The sequence below is a fragment of the Electrona antarctica genome, assembly GCF_951216825.1.
Source record: "Electrona antarctica genome assembly, chromosome: 15".
NCBI classification, from domain to species: Eukaryota; Metazoa; Chordata; class Actinopteri; order Myctophiformes; family Myctophidae; genus Electrona; species Electrona antarctica.
The window spans coordinates 8,428,455-8,443,454 of NC_136796.1; the positions used below are offsets into that span (position 1 = coordinate 8,428,455).

The 15,000-nt window shown below is 42.4% G+C and overlaps 1 protein-coding gene across 4 annotated transcripts in view; it reads right to left on the bottom strand.

Moving 5' to 3' along the window:
- Positions 1-15,000, bottom strand: part of LOC306938378 (uncharacterized protein) — a 50,137-nt gene that overhangs the window by 15,323 nt on the left and 19,814 nt on the right. For all 4 annotated transcript variants that reach the window (XR_013791717.1, XM_079522533.1, XM_079522532.1 and 1 more), the window contains exons 16-31: positions 9,825-9,862; positions 9,647-9,715; positions 9,401-9,428; positions 9,270-9,293; positions 9,101-9,166; positions 8,796-8,935; positions 8,063-8,182; positions 7,572-7,620; positions 7,266-7,345; positions 6,979-7,057; positions 6,812-6,868; positions 6,535-6,671; positions 6,234-6,341; positions 4,000-4,024; positions 1,755-1,835; positions 662-901 (exon numbers count right to left, since the gene is read on the bottom strand). Coding sequence is in view for 3 of the 4 variants with exons in the window: in XM_079522533.1 (XP_079378659.1) it covers positions 662-901; positions 1,755-1,835; positions 4,000-4,024; positions 6,234-6,341; positions 6,535-6,671; positions 6,812-6,868; positions 6,979-7,057; positions 7,266-7,345; positions 7,572-7,620; positions 8,063-8,182; positions 8,796-8,935; positions 9,101-9,166; positions 9,270-9,293; positions 9,401-9,428; positions 9,647-9,715; positions 9,825-9,862 (1,341 nt within the window). In the remaining variant the exon portion in view is untranslated. The remainder of the gene's footprint in view (positions 1-661; positions 902-1,754; positions 1,836-3,999; positions 4,025-6,233; positions 6,342-6,534; positions 6,672-6,811; positions 6,869-6,978; positions 7,058-7,265; positions 7,346-7,571; positions 7,621-8,062; positions 8,183-8,795; positions 8,936-9,100; positions 9,167-9,269; positions 9,294-9,400; positions 9,429-9,646; positions 9,716-9,824; positions 9,863-15,000) is intronic.

Consider the following 15,000-nt stretch of genomic DNA (forward strand, 5'->3'; position numbering starts at 1 on the left):
CCGATTGGTTTAAATGGTCACATGACTCATTTAAACAAATCAGATTCCAATCTGGATGTGGCACAGATCTGATTCAGGCTGGATTTGGCTGCCAGTGTAAATGGGGCCTAAGAAACAACAGAATCGGCATACATGACAATCTAACCACGTTGCATAATGCGTCCAGATGTGACACTCTATAGAGCGTCGCAGTCCCGCCCCCTACCCTGGACCAGGAAATGATTCTCCGTTCATTTTCCTCATAGACATTTCAGAAAGTATTTATTTAAAGACGTTTACGCCGCGGACAAAGCCAACTCGAGTCGTGACAAATCATGACAACAAACACAATTTTTTGGGCCGAACAAATAATTAGAAAGAAGAAATAAACGGCAGGTTACAACACTTTTTTTGTTGTTTTTCTTCTTTGTAATTATTTTTTTATTTTTTATTTATTTATTTCTTTGTTTGGTCCAAAATATTGTTTGTGTTGTCATGAGTTGTCACGACTCGAGTTGGCTTTGTCCGCGGCGTAACCGTCTTTAAATAAATACTTTTAGAAATGTCTATGGGAAAAATGCATTGGGATTCATTTCCTGGTCCAGGGTAGGGGGTGGGACTGCGACGCTCTATAACGACGTGACCAAAATAGCGGTAAAGTGGTTAAAAGAGTTATACTGACCCACTGCAGGTCCACGTGTTGTGGATTCTGATCGCCTGGTGGATTCTGATGTTTCTACACTGCTGCTCCCACACGTAGACGCAGGAGACACGGCTGCGGCCCGTGAGAGATCACTATTTGACCTCACATAGGTCTGTATATGGTCGGTCTTGGAGGGTTCTTTTGAAGTTTGACAGGTAGTTGAGGAGGTGGTATGGGTTTTGGCTGCAGTGGGTTTGGAGTTGGCTGTGGTTCTTGACACTGTTGGAGTTGCACTGGAGTTAGTCTGGGTCAGGTGTGACTTGGCTTTTCCCTTTTTACCTCCCTTATGATGAATTCCTGTTCTGTTCTTTGATTATATATAGAAGTGTCTATTTGTACGTCTATAAATGTTTTGAAGAATTGAACAAGGTGGACCCTCTTGTAAATAAGTTGGGTTGTCCACTCACAGTTAACAGTCTTTGTATTGAAAGTTTGTGCTCCAGTAGATTTGGAGATGGTGGATGTGTTGCACTACAGGTGGTTACAGAAGTTTTGGAACGCAAGTTTTGAGTTTTGAATCAGATGTTGTTGTTATTATCATAATTAGGTACAGTATAGGTATGGTTAAAATCTGAACATCCGTTCTTTTTCATCAGACGTGATGAAGAGCTGATGAGGCACGAAACGTCATGTCCACTTTGGTGTAAGAATAAATCTTTAAGCTTTGGAGCTCAGACCAGTGTGCGGACCTTATTTTCTTTTCTCTTATTTACCTTGGCCCAGCACCTGGCACCTCATTGTAGGTGAGGTTCCTTTCACAGTGTGTCACAATGTATGTTATAGGTATACAACAAAATTATTTGTTTCATGACATTCATTTTCATTTATTTTTCGTTTTTCTTTTAGGTTCTATGACCTCAATTACACCCAAACAACCTGAACTTTGAACATTCAGTGGATTTTCTGTGGTCTGAGGTTTTCTCTGTGTGTTTTGAATCCCTTTGAGCTGCAATGAACATCACAGTCCACAGGCAACAAAGTTGTTTCGGTGCAATTGAGCAAAAAAGGCTCTTGTCTTGAGGCAAAGACAAGCGCATTTCAATCAATATGTGCCTGATTTGACTTGACTTACCCAATTTCGCTCCCACTGGTAAACCAGGAATAAGCTCTCCTTGACCATCCATCATTTTACTCCTTTGCAAGATCTTGACAGCTGGAACAGACATGAGGGACTAAGACACCAACTCTGGTTCTATCATGAATGACATGCCATGAGAGGAAGGGGAAGTGCAGAACTGCCTATATTCACAAATATCGAGGGCAAAACTAATTTCACTGATGCAGTACATTAATGATTAAACTCTTTATCTGCCCGCTAGGTGGTAGCATAAGCACAGCTAACCTGTGGTGGGGGACGTAGGCTTTGCATATGCATAGCAACCGGAGCAATACTAAAAGGTAAATTGGCGGTCGCCGCTTTCATATATGTAGTATACGGAGGGTACGAACATGTACGTAGTTGGCACCTGCCGTACCCTAGCCTAGGGGGTCCGAATATATTCGTATATATATATTAACTAGTAATATCCACCAGGAAGCTATATAGGGAATAGCCATTTTGTGGTTCCAGTTCCACCCCAAAAATCCCATTCATTTTTCCCATAGAGATTTCCAAAAATATTTATATTAATTATTTTAAGCCAGGAATCAAGCCATCAGGGGTCCTGGTGAATCATGAAAACAAAAAATATAATTGAAAAAACAAAACAAAGGGTTTATTACAGGTCGCGCTGAAATAACAGAGCTTCTTAATACGGCGCAGTTGATAAGCAGGAGTTAAACGCCTGCTCACGCCGGCATCCTCCGTGAGACTCTGGCGGTGGTGTGCTGGCATTCCCTGGGCAGACGGCAGCAGTCTCCTCCGTGAGAGTGTGGAGGTTGCGCTGCTGGGGCAGATCGGCGTGTGCATCCACCTGGGTGACGGCAGATTGGTGGGCTAGTGCTGTCGATTTGGCATGGGATCAACTTTGACCAAAAAATGCACAATGAAAAAGGTATGGCCAGGATTCATGGCCATGGCCAGGGTGGAGGCGTGGGGATGACGGACTAACGGATTGACGGGAAATGCAACTTTTCATAGTAAATGCGACCTGTGGTCGCAACAATTGATATAAATATTTAATTTTTTGAAATCTCTATGGGGAAAATCAGCACATCACTGCAGTGGATGTCTTCTCACCACCCCAAGCTGAACCCAGACAAGACTGAGCTTCTCTTCTTCCCAGCTAAGTCCTGTCCCATGCAGGAGCTAACTATTTCCATAGACAACGCCTTGGTAACTTCGGCTCCAACAGCCAAGAACCTTGGTGTTGTCCTGGATAGTCAGCTCTCATTCAAAGCGCACATTACAGCTGTCACTCAATCCTGTAGGTCTACATACATTCTATAACATTGAAGAATTAGACCCTTCCTCACCCAGGAGTCATATCAAAACTTGACTATTGTAACTCCTTCCTTACTGGCCTACCAGCATGCACACTTAAGCCTCTCCAATTGATCAAAAATGCTGCAGCTCGCTTGGTCTCCAACCAGCCAAAATGCTCACGTCTCCCCCCTTCTCCGCTCCCTCCATTGGCTCCCGGTTGCTGCACGTACAGAGTACAAAACTCTGATGCTGGCATTCAAAGCAACCAAAGGTATGGCACCCCCATATATTGCAAGTCTGATCAAACCCTATATAAACCCTCCTGTGCACTCAGATCAGCCAACACGGGGAAGCTGGAAGTACCTTCACTAACGCCGGGACAACGCTACACACGTCCCAAACTCTTCTCCCTTCTGGCTCCAAAACTATGGAATGCACTTCCCATTGCAATCAGAACTGCATAATCTTCCACCGGAGTCTGAAAACCCACCTCTTGACACTCCATCTTAGCCCGTAGCACTTGCCCTAGCCTTCACGACCTTACAGGCGTATGCAAAGGCTCAACTTATGTAACTTAGATAGCGTTGTACGTAGACATAGCACTCTATAGTATATACGCATAGTTTCATTATTACACTGTTAGGTTCTTAGCTTACGTATGATTCATGATGACTATTTTTTATTTACAGTATATGAATATGTTTCTGTTCTTGCTTACTTTAAGTCGCTCTGGATTAAGTGTGTCTGCTAAATGCCTAAATTGTAAAATGAATGGGCTTTTTTGAGTGGAACCACAAAATGGCCACCACTGCTGTGCCCTATTGGCCAAAATGAGGTTTTGGCCATCTATTGCTAGAAGATGCGCAAGGTGCCTCAACTCTACTGAGAACATGTTCTAGTTATCTACGTTTTGAATGCAAACAGCAGAGGGTATAACCATAACAACACTCACCCTTTCCATATATGTTTGGCCCAATCTGTAAGACAGAAGACAAAGAGATAACGTTGAAATCAAACTGATTGCTGCAGCATCTATCAATACATTCACAAAACCTGTTTCTGTATCTCTGTGTGTCTGTCTATCTGTCCCGGGCATAACCCAGACTTGGTACAGGTATGTGAAGACCTGGAGGCGTGCAGTGCTGAGTGGAAATATGGTCGGACAAGCGGTTGTCCAGAACCAAACAAGAAATGATCACATAGTGATATTTGTCAGGTGAAAGAAGCGCTGTCTCTGTTGTGTTCTCCCCCCCATATTAGTATGATTATTATTTTAGTAACGTGTATGTTTGTGTGTCACAACCTCGCGCCTCACGGCCGTTGTTTGCATTTGTTTCCGACGTTCTGTGTGTGGTTCAATGACTGTGTTTTGTTGTGGCTTTGCATTGGCTGCGCTGCGCTGTTTCAGCCGTGTTTGGTTTGAAGTTATATCGAGTGACGTGCGAACATTGCAAACGTGTCAACGTGTGGCTGCCAGGGATATTTGCCTGTCCCCTTCCCATTGGCTAGAGGCAGCATTGCCGTTGCTTGTCGTCCCATTGGCTAGAAGCAGCCAATCACGTCATCACGTCAGTATGACTAGGGGGTCGATCTTGTCTTGTCTTGCATTGTTGCCTCTCGCAATTTTCATACAGTCTGGAGTATGGGGAAGTTCTGATCATGAGCAAGCGATAAAGTGAAGCCTCCTCCCCACTTCCGTTTCGTCTTTACAGTCACACTAATTTATTCTAATATAAATCAAAATCCACTAAGCATACAGCTTGCTGCTTAGCAGAAATGGAAATAAAAAAATAAGATGTAAAGTGAAATGGCAGTGTCGTGTCCGGGGATATGACAGGAAATGTACAGCTGGACTGAACTGAAATACTCAATGTAGTCCGACACAAAGGTTCAAGCTTTAGATATATTTATTGTATAAATGGATAGATGGAGGAATAGGGAGAGGGTAAGGGAAGTCAGGATCAGGGTGTTACAGGAGAGAGAATCAGCGGGAAAATGGGTGTAGTTCTTCCCTTTGTCTGTCACTTTATACTGGGTTAATACATTGGTATCCATGTACACGCACGTCCCATACGATGTTTAGGGGAGCCCTGTGTATGTGCTTAGCATTTAACCCGTCCAATCCTGGGTTCGGAATTGTCTGAACTTTCCCATATATGGCGTTCTCTGCGCGGACCCCTTCGTGCGCGGCCGTGCATGTGACGTGCGTGTGAGGTACATCCTGTTTGGGGGGTCCCTCATGAGATCATCATAATGTGCAGATGTATCTGTGTAGGTACGGGTGTGGTGTGTGTGTATATGCTACGTGTGTGTGCTGGTGTGTGTGAGGTGTGTGCTGTGTGTGTGTGTGTGTGAGGTGTGTGTGTGGATGTGTATGTGTGTGTGTGTGTGCGTGTATGAAGTATGCGTGTGTGAAGTACGCGCATGAGTTCATTGTGTATGTTGATGGATCTGGTTTAACTTATGGCTGAACGCCTGTGGGTGCCGTGCGTGTGTGTGCATGTGACCCTATGAACCAGTACCTATGTGCAGTATCATATGGCCTGTGTGTGTGTGTGTGTGTGTGTGTGTGTGTGTGTGTGTGTGTGTGTGTGTGTGTGTGTGTGTGTGTGTGTGTGTGTGTGTGTATGTGTGTGTGTGTGTGTGTGTGTGTGTGTGTATGTATGTGTGTGTGTCCTGTAGATGTGTGTGTGCGTGTGTGCAGACTGTAGGCTGCATAAGTGGCACAGCCTCGCCTGCGTTGACTGAAAATACTCTACATGTGTGTGTGTGGCGTGATTCTGAAATATGCCACAGCAGCTTCCTTGCTCCGATTTTGGGAGCTGTAGTTCCAGACTCTATATAGCATTCGGAGATTGTGGAATAGTTGTCTGGCCACGCAAGACTAGTGTCTGACCGAAGGGCACCGGCCTATTAAATTAATGATATCTAGAGCAGTGGTTCCCAAACTTTTCAGGTCGAGACCCAAATGAGAGATTAGACATTTGGCTAAATAGCAGAGTGAATATAGCAGATCTACAAGTGCACAACGTGTAGCTTCGCGCTGCGAGCTCGCAGATCGGCTATATTCACCATTTCTTAAAAACAGACAAATATGACCCACTGTTTTGGAAACAGTGATCTCTACATCTATCATTCATTAAATCAGGACGGTGTGTGTACTTGTACTTGATGTGTAGAGTGTACCTGTATACAACCGGTGGGGTGGATTTCTGCTGCCTGCTTTGCCAAGTCCAGCATCTTGTCACGGCTTTTCTTTGCTTCAGAATCTAGGGAGCCTGGGTGTGCATAGTCCTGCAACGCACGCACGCACGCACGCACACACGCACGCACACACACACACATGGAATCACCTCTGTAACAAAGCTTCATCACTGAAGATACCATGAAGTCAGTTTGTTGTGGTCTGGTTTATTAAAACATATATACAGTATGCTGCATATACCTCTAGCACCATTTGTTATAAAAGCAATTTGAATGTACTCACCAGAAACGTTTCTACGTGTTCAAAACTGAATACGTGGCAGGAGAATTCAACTTCTTCCAGGATCCTCTTACAGAGTAAACATAAGGATCTCCACGGTTCCAACTTGCCACAATTGTACCGAACTAGAAACTGCAGACCTGGTACGAGCACATGCACCATAACAATTAGACAAAGGCCTTCGGCCAGGCGCAGATAATTAGAATCACTGGTATCACCTGCACAATATAGTGCTTGTTGTCTGCAGCCCTTTAGAGTGGTTGCAGTCGTACTTACTCACCCAGCTGTGGATATTTGTAGTAGCTCTGCAGGTTATCAAGTGTGGCGATCTTTGGAACTATGCGTACACATAAAAACAGAAAATGTCAATATAAAACACCACAAACAATATTTTTGATAAATGAACGGGAGGCAAGCGCACAACATTGTTATAGTACAATCACTAACCTTCATACATCCAGTCAAACTTGAGGTACTTATCAAGCATCTTGCAGGCTGTCATCATTAAAATGTCATCATTAAAATCCTGAAAAGATACTGTACAATATAAGGAGAAAGCCTGATACTTTTGAAAAGATATGGGGTAGGTTCTTTGAGGTTCTACCTTCAATATCTCCTCTGGGTTGATTTAGTTTTAGTTTTATTTATATTGTTATTTTTATTTATTTATTTAGAGTTGATGTTGTCAAGTGGTGTTGTGTACAATACAGAGTAATGAGAGCTGTGTAGTTTACCTTTCTGGGGTTGGGGTGGAGGGTGGGTGGGGGGTGTCTGTTTTTGCTGTTTTTTGTTTTCTTTTTTGAGTTTGTCTTGTCTTGTTTAAAAAAAAGAAAAGAAAATCATGATTCTGTAATTCATTGTTTGAAAAGATGATGTCTGCATTATCATTAAATAAATCTTAAAAAAAAAGAAGAAAATCATTAAAATCATTTCAATGCAAAGAACAGATGATATAGTGTAGGACAGTGGGCTGGAGGTGCACCTCAGATTGTCACTCCCTGACAAACTCCAATACGTTTGATGCCAAGGCCAGTACTCACCATGATGACTGTGCATCTCCAAGAGCATCCAGCTCGGGAGATCAATTATCTGAATGAATAAATGAATGAATGAATGAATGAATGAATGAATGAACGAACGGACGGACGGACGGACGGACGGACGGACGGACGGACGGACGGACGGACAAACAAACAAACAAACAATCGTGCAGGTCTCTGAAACGCTGGGTTGCCTGCCCATGGCCCACAAACTGTCATAGCCATGTGTACCGAAGTGTAGGAGTAGAACCAAAAAGTGTGTTTTGAAGAAAACGCATAAATAGCAGACGATCTAGTCTGGCGCAAATGGCAAGGCAAGTGGCCTACATGAAGCGTTGATTCATGATCCAAAGAATCCAGGGGAATATTTTATTCTACACTTTTATTGTGAAAACATGCATAGTCCCCGCCCGGCCCTCGACCATCCAGCCTGGCAGTGGTAATAAATGAATCGTTTTTGGAGATGGGCCAAGGAAATCGATGACTTTCACCTTGAGCACCATGTGTTCACGTCCTTGAGCATTCTCCTCCTCCCAGGCCAAAGATGTTAGGACCTCCTTAAACTCCTTTTCCTTGCAGGCAAATGGTAATCGAGCAGGACACTGGTGCATCTACAGCACAAGTTAAATCAAAGAGAGCAAATTAAAAAGTGCTATAATGTTATTTTCCCACTATAATGAGAGCATATGAAATAGCAATAAACAGTGTTATAATGGATGGCACAACAACTACAGATGGTGTTGATGCCAATTAGCGTAACTTGGCACTTGATCAGTAAGGGACATTTTAGACCAGTGGTTTTCAACCAGTGGTCCGGGGGCCACCAGTGGTCCTTTAGAGAGTTCCAGGTGGTCCCCAGTAAAACTTAAATGATGGAGAGTTGGTAACCAAATGGACCATTATAGATCTTTAACTCTTGAGAGAGTAAAATACGCTCTCAAGAGTTAAATTATTGTTAAACATCTGCATTACTTAATTTACAAGAAATTGGTCCGTGGCTAAAATGTAGAATAAATATTGGACCTCGACATGAAAAGGGTTGAAAACCATGGTTTTAGACTATTTCTGGCCAGCCCAGAGTCTGGCAAAAATGTTTAACTCAAACAAGTGTAGTACACATGAGGTCTCTTTGATGCTTACTAGTAAGGACACTTCAAATCATAATTGTACAATGAATCAAAACGTAACATGCAACCAAATATGAACAGGAACAAAATGACTCACCAGAGTCTGTTTGATGTGTCTGGGATGACTCAGGTGGGCTCTGAAGTTGGAGTCAGGGAAAACATACTTGCAGACCATGCATATGCAAAGAGGCTTGCAATAAGCTCGGGTGCTGACGCATGTCACGATGTGAAGAAGACCTTTCCAAAAGAAAATGCTCTATTAATCATTATTATTCAAGGAAAAGAGTCCATTGTGTGTAAATGTGGAACAAAGTACCATTTCATTTCAACAAGTACAAAAACACGATCATGTAGATCTTGAATGGCATTACATATTATACCATATAATGCAGCCCAACTCACCGATGACTGGTTCAGCCCGCTTACTCTGGATGTACTGGCGTTCATTCCTGATAGAACTGTAAAACACTAGGATGAAAGCAAGCTTCGGTTAAGCTTTACAGTTTACAGCGAACGACAAAAGAATGCCTGTGATTGATTGTCTGCTAGAGTAAGCAGCAATATTACATACCTGGTTCATACTCCTCTTTGTCTTCTTTAATTGTAGAACAGGTTAATATAAACAAGATGCATTAATGTCACATACCGCGCAGTACATGTGGTTAACAACAGACCATGAGATAATATGGTATACTGTCATACCTTCTGTCACAAAGATGTTCTTCATTTTCTGTGGACAGACAGACTAGGTTATTATTGGGACACATTTCAGAAGGTTCTGGGCTAGCCACTTAATTAACATTAATATTTGTGAGCCTCATTTTTGTATTTTTATATCGTTAGACATTTTGTTCCAGCACCCAGCCCAGCAGGACATGGGATGTGTGTGTCCTTTGTCATCGGTTTCATATATAGCTTGTGAACATACCGTATTAATATATGGCTCACCTGCACATGTTCCCACCCTTTCACGTGAGCAAAATATTGCTTGGCAGCCTCAAAAGTAACATTGCAGACCTTGGCCGAGAGTCAAAATGAATTCATATCATTATCATCTTCAGCCCATTGAATTATTTCTCATTTTATGTCCAGAGATTATGGTGGTGAGAATGGAGATCATATTCACCTGGCAGCGCAGAATGCAAAACATGACCGGATGGTTTTCTGTGGAAACAAAACACAAGAAAGAAATATGTATGCAGCATGTGGCAGTGACAGTGGCAGCGGTGGCCGAACGGATTGCGGAGCGGTCTTGATACCGGAAGGTCGCCAGTTCGAATCAGCTGTCCGACACGTTAAAATTACCACCGCTGAAGTGCCCTTGAGCAAGTCATTGAACCACTACCATGAAATGTTCTATGAGCAGGGCCTGGCTGGAAACAAGTTCTTGAGCTTAGCCCAGATACCCTGGGTAAATATAGTAACTTTATGTTAAAGTACCAGATGGTGACGCAAGACATGATGCGCACATGCCTGTCCTTGCACCATGTACCAAAAACGGCATCACTTCTGTGAGCCATAAGGAGGCCATCTCCAAGAACACGAACACACACGAACACACACACACACACACACACACACACACACACACACACACACACACACACACACACACACACACACACACACACACACACACACACACACACACACACACACACACACACACACACACACACACACACACACACACACACACACACACACACACACACACACACACACTCTAGTCGGAGGCTCTGTAGTGGTGGGATGTTGAGCTGTCATTTCACCACCAGGGGGTTCAGCAGTAGCTTTACAGAGAATTGCAGTAATCAATTTGTGTGGAAATGAAAGCGTGGATGACCATCTCCAGCTGTTTGGGGGGGAGGTAGGACTTGATCTTAGCGATAGTTCTGAGTTGGACGTTTATTAAATTTAAAATCTTTATCAAAAATGACACCGAGGTTTTTAACAAAGGGATGGATATTGGCATTTAACGCACCTAGGGTGCAGGAGGATGTGGTGGAATGTTGGTCAAAGATTATGATTTCAAAGGGGGAATAAGAGCACATAGCATATCAGTAGCAGCAGAGACACTAATCAGCTCTAGTAATCAACTTTTATAAATATGTTCAAAGTAATATTTGAAGAAGCCTGGGAAGGCGACAGAAGATAGAGAAAGATTATAGGCTATTGAAGGGAACTGGGAAGGCGACAGAAGGGAGAGAAAGATTAAGATCAGCTAATCAAGAAACAACTGGTGAACAGGATGGGCTGTGATCTGGGCACGATCACTGGGAAAGACAGTAAGGAGCACTTGCTATGATGGAAATAGTCAAACAATGGGAGGATAGGCTGCCAAAATGTCGAGCTAACCTTAAGAGTATAAATAAGGAGGGTTTTGGATGACCAGTGTGTGCCTCTTGCTGAATAAACCCTACTAAGCTGAGTATACATTCCTGCCTGATTATTTCACCTGTGTATTATCATCCCTGAGCTTCCAGGAGCTACACTCTCAACTACAATATCATTCCGGGGCGACTGTGGCTCAAGAGGTAGAGCAGGTCGTCCAATGATCCATGGGTTGGCGGTTCGAACCCCGGCTCCTCCTGTCTACATGTCGAAGTGTCCTTGGGCAAGACACTGAACCCCAAATTGCTCCCGATGTGCTGGTTGGTACCTTGCATGGCTTCCGCCGCAATCGGTGTATGAATGTGTGTGTGTGAATGGGTGAATGTAATGCACAATCTATGTAAAGCGCCTTGGATAAAGGCGCTATATAAATGCACCATTTACCATTCCACAGAGACAGGGCCAGCAGTAAACCTTGTCGTCATTGAGATTATCATCAGTGATACATCTAAAGAGATAGTTTTATAGCATCTAGGGGCTTAAGGGTGGCAACAGGGAAGCAACCCCGGTTGGGGTCACTTAAGGTTCAATTAGAAAATGAGTCGAGTGGCTGTGAGGACAACAACCTTAGATGCAAATACCAAAAGGGTCCTCCCCTGACACACACGCGCGCACGCACACACACACACACACACACACACACACACACACACACACACACACACACACACACACACACACACACACACACACACACACACACACACACACACACACACACACACACACACACACACACACACACACACACACACACACACACACACACTCTCTCTCTCTCTCTCTCTCTCTCTCTCTCTCTCTCTCTCTCTCTCTCTCTCTCTCTCTCTCTCTCTCTCTCTCTCTCTCTCTCTCTCTCTCTCTCTCTCTCTCTCTCTCTCTCTCTCTCTCTCTCTCTCTCTCTCTCTCTCTAGTCGGAGGCTCTGTAGTAGACGAGTGCATATATGAAAAAAAGGCACCTTACCCTAAAAAAATTGCAACAGAAGGTTTCTCAACTGTTTTTTGTAGTAGTAGGTGTCCTTAATAACATACTAAAAGTTTACCAAAGTTTGACCATGCAAAAGGTGTTATTTTCAAGGTGGCGTCCAAGATGGCGTCCGGAATCATTAAAATAGCCTAACTCCTTCATTATTCACCCTAGACAAGTATTTTTTGTGTCTAACCCTATGTTTTTGGGGTCTAGGAATCCATTGAACTTGTCCAAATTGCAGAGATACATTTAGATAATTAGTGTTCTGTACCATACTGTACTGTACTATACCGTACTGTACTGTATTGTTCCATACTGTACTGTACTGTATTGTTCCATACTGTACTGTACTGTATTGTTCCATACTGTACTGTACTGTATTGTTCCATACTGTACAATTTACAATTTAGGCATTTAGCAGACGCTCTTAATCCAGAGCGACTTACATTAAGCAATAACAAAAAGCATGGCATACTGTACTGTATTGTTCCATATTGTACTGTACTGTTGCAGACTGTACTGTTGCAGACTGTACTGTACTGTACTGTACTGTACTGTACTGTACTGTACTGTACTGTACTGTACTGTACTGTACTGTACTGTACTGTACTGTACTGTACCGTAATGTCCTGTCGCATTTTTTTTGTCGCAGTGTTTGGTCTTCTCCCAAACTTCTGCCGCAACAAAAGCTCCTTTGAACAATACAATATCGAAATCATTTCATAATCATCTAATGGCTTGAGTGGTTAAAATGGTCCTACAGTATGTATGTATGTACCTATTTTCACACAAGCTCTGACGCATCTTATAATGGAGGCAAAAGCACACATCCTGCTGGGAGCCTATGGTGAGTGTGGTGGTGCAAACGTGGTCAAACAGCTTTCCATTTACCATCACGCTTAAGCTGACTTGTTGAAATGAGGTTGAGTTGCGTAAAAGCAGAGGACAAATCAATGTAAAAGTGTAGCATGAGCCCCATTTCCTTCCAAGTGTTTTGAAAAGTAAGTTAGTGAGTGACAAGGTGGTGGAAACTATAACTGATCACGGAGCTACAGGATGTGGTCGATCCGTTTCATGTATATGTCTTTGAACCTTGTCACTGTCATGCCAATACAGTTTTTTTTATGTGAACTGAAGGATTGCAAAGTATTAAATCCGTATAGGCATGATTTCATTTGACTGAAGGTAGCATAACAGCACTCTGGGCTTGAAATATATTGTGTGGGTGAATTGAAATATTAAATATCTTGGACATACTGACATCCAACAACAGTGTTGCAAAATACATGATCTGCTTTTAAGTACACTTGTTCTGTGAAATGTACACTGTTCAGAGCATGTGTCTCTCCCCCCCCCCCCCCCCCCCCCCTTACAGCGTAAAAGTAGGCTGCTGATTCGGTAGGATTGCACTAGTATCCTTTTATTGTACAGTAGTATGTTTTATCTCATTTGCATTTCATTTATCTTATGGTACCGTAAAAAGAAAACATACAAATAAGAGATTACAATTACAGTAGGCCTACTGAAGAAATTATATATATATATATATGTATGTATATGAGGCAGCAGCAAACAGAAAGGACTTTAGCTTTGATTTAAAAGAACTGAGAGTTTTCTGGGAGTTTGTTCCACATACTGTATGTGGTGCAGAATACTGCTTCTCAACATCAACACTGATTCATTCAGTGTTTTTTGTTGTATGCTCGTATCTGTTAAACTGGTATCGAGGATTCTGGATTTTTAAACTGGTATCGAGGATTCTGGATTTTTTAACTGGTATCGAGGATTCTGGATTCTTTTTCTTTTAATCTTTCTGTGCATTTAATGCAGTCTTTACATGTTTGCAGCAAACACCTGTTGATTTGACACATATTACTGTTCAAAAACTACTATTTTGCACGCATGCACGCATGCATCATTATACTCTGATGTATTGTAATACCCACACAGATGAGTCTTCTGCCTCTGTCACCTCAAATCATTTCCTGAAAGTAAAGACCAACAAATTATGTAAGACTCTTTTGGGGTATTTTGAATTGCTATGCTTATATGCTATCTTTTTTGTTGTTTGTTAAATTTGTCCTGAATTCGTGTTTTTCTATGTCAAACTTATTTTTCTTAAAGTTGTTTAATAATAGTATATTATACCTGTTTTATAAATACAAATATTTCTATTTGTTCTAATAGTCCTAGAGAAATCTAAAATGTTTCTCACTGTGGTGGTGTATATCCGCATGCAAAAATACATTTTGGGCTGACTGACATTCAGACAGGAAACCAGCAAAACTGTGAGCAAGTGTCTGCTGGTTTCCTGTCCCTTAAGAGTTTCTAGTCATACACAGTTAGGGATCATACTTGGATATCCTGTGTAATAAGTAGTGGTACCGTAGATCAGATAAGGTATTTGAATGTGGAGGATCATATGATATTAGAAAAGATGCAATTGCATTTCAGTGCCATCAGGACAGTATACTTTCATCAGTTCTATGGTAAAAGTTGATGGTGCTATACTATCAGAATTAACTGGGTTAAGATTTTTAACTTAAAGCATAACCGCAATCAATATGAGATCATCAGCTATGCCTCACTGAGTAAATCTCAATACTGATGCTGCTTGGTTGTCCCAAATTCGATTCCGGCAATTTGTCAATGTATGACCCTGAGCAAGACTTAATTACTCTATGGGCTCACTGCTCCTAGTAGTTATACCGGTATATATGCAGAGGACAAATTTCACGTATGTGCAAATATACTGTGGAGAGGAGGGGGGAAAGAGTGGGGACTAACTGTACTGTACTGTACTGCAACACACTGTATTGGACCATACGGTACTGTACTGTGCAATACTGTACCATACTTTTCCGTACTGTACCATACTTTTCGGTACTGTACCATACTGTGCTGTACTGTAGCAGACTGTACTGTACTGTACCATACT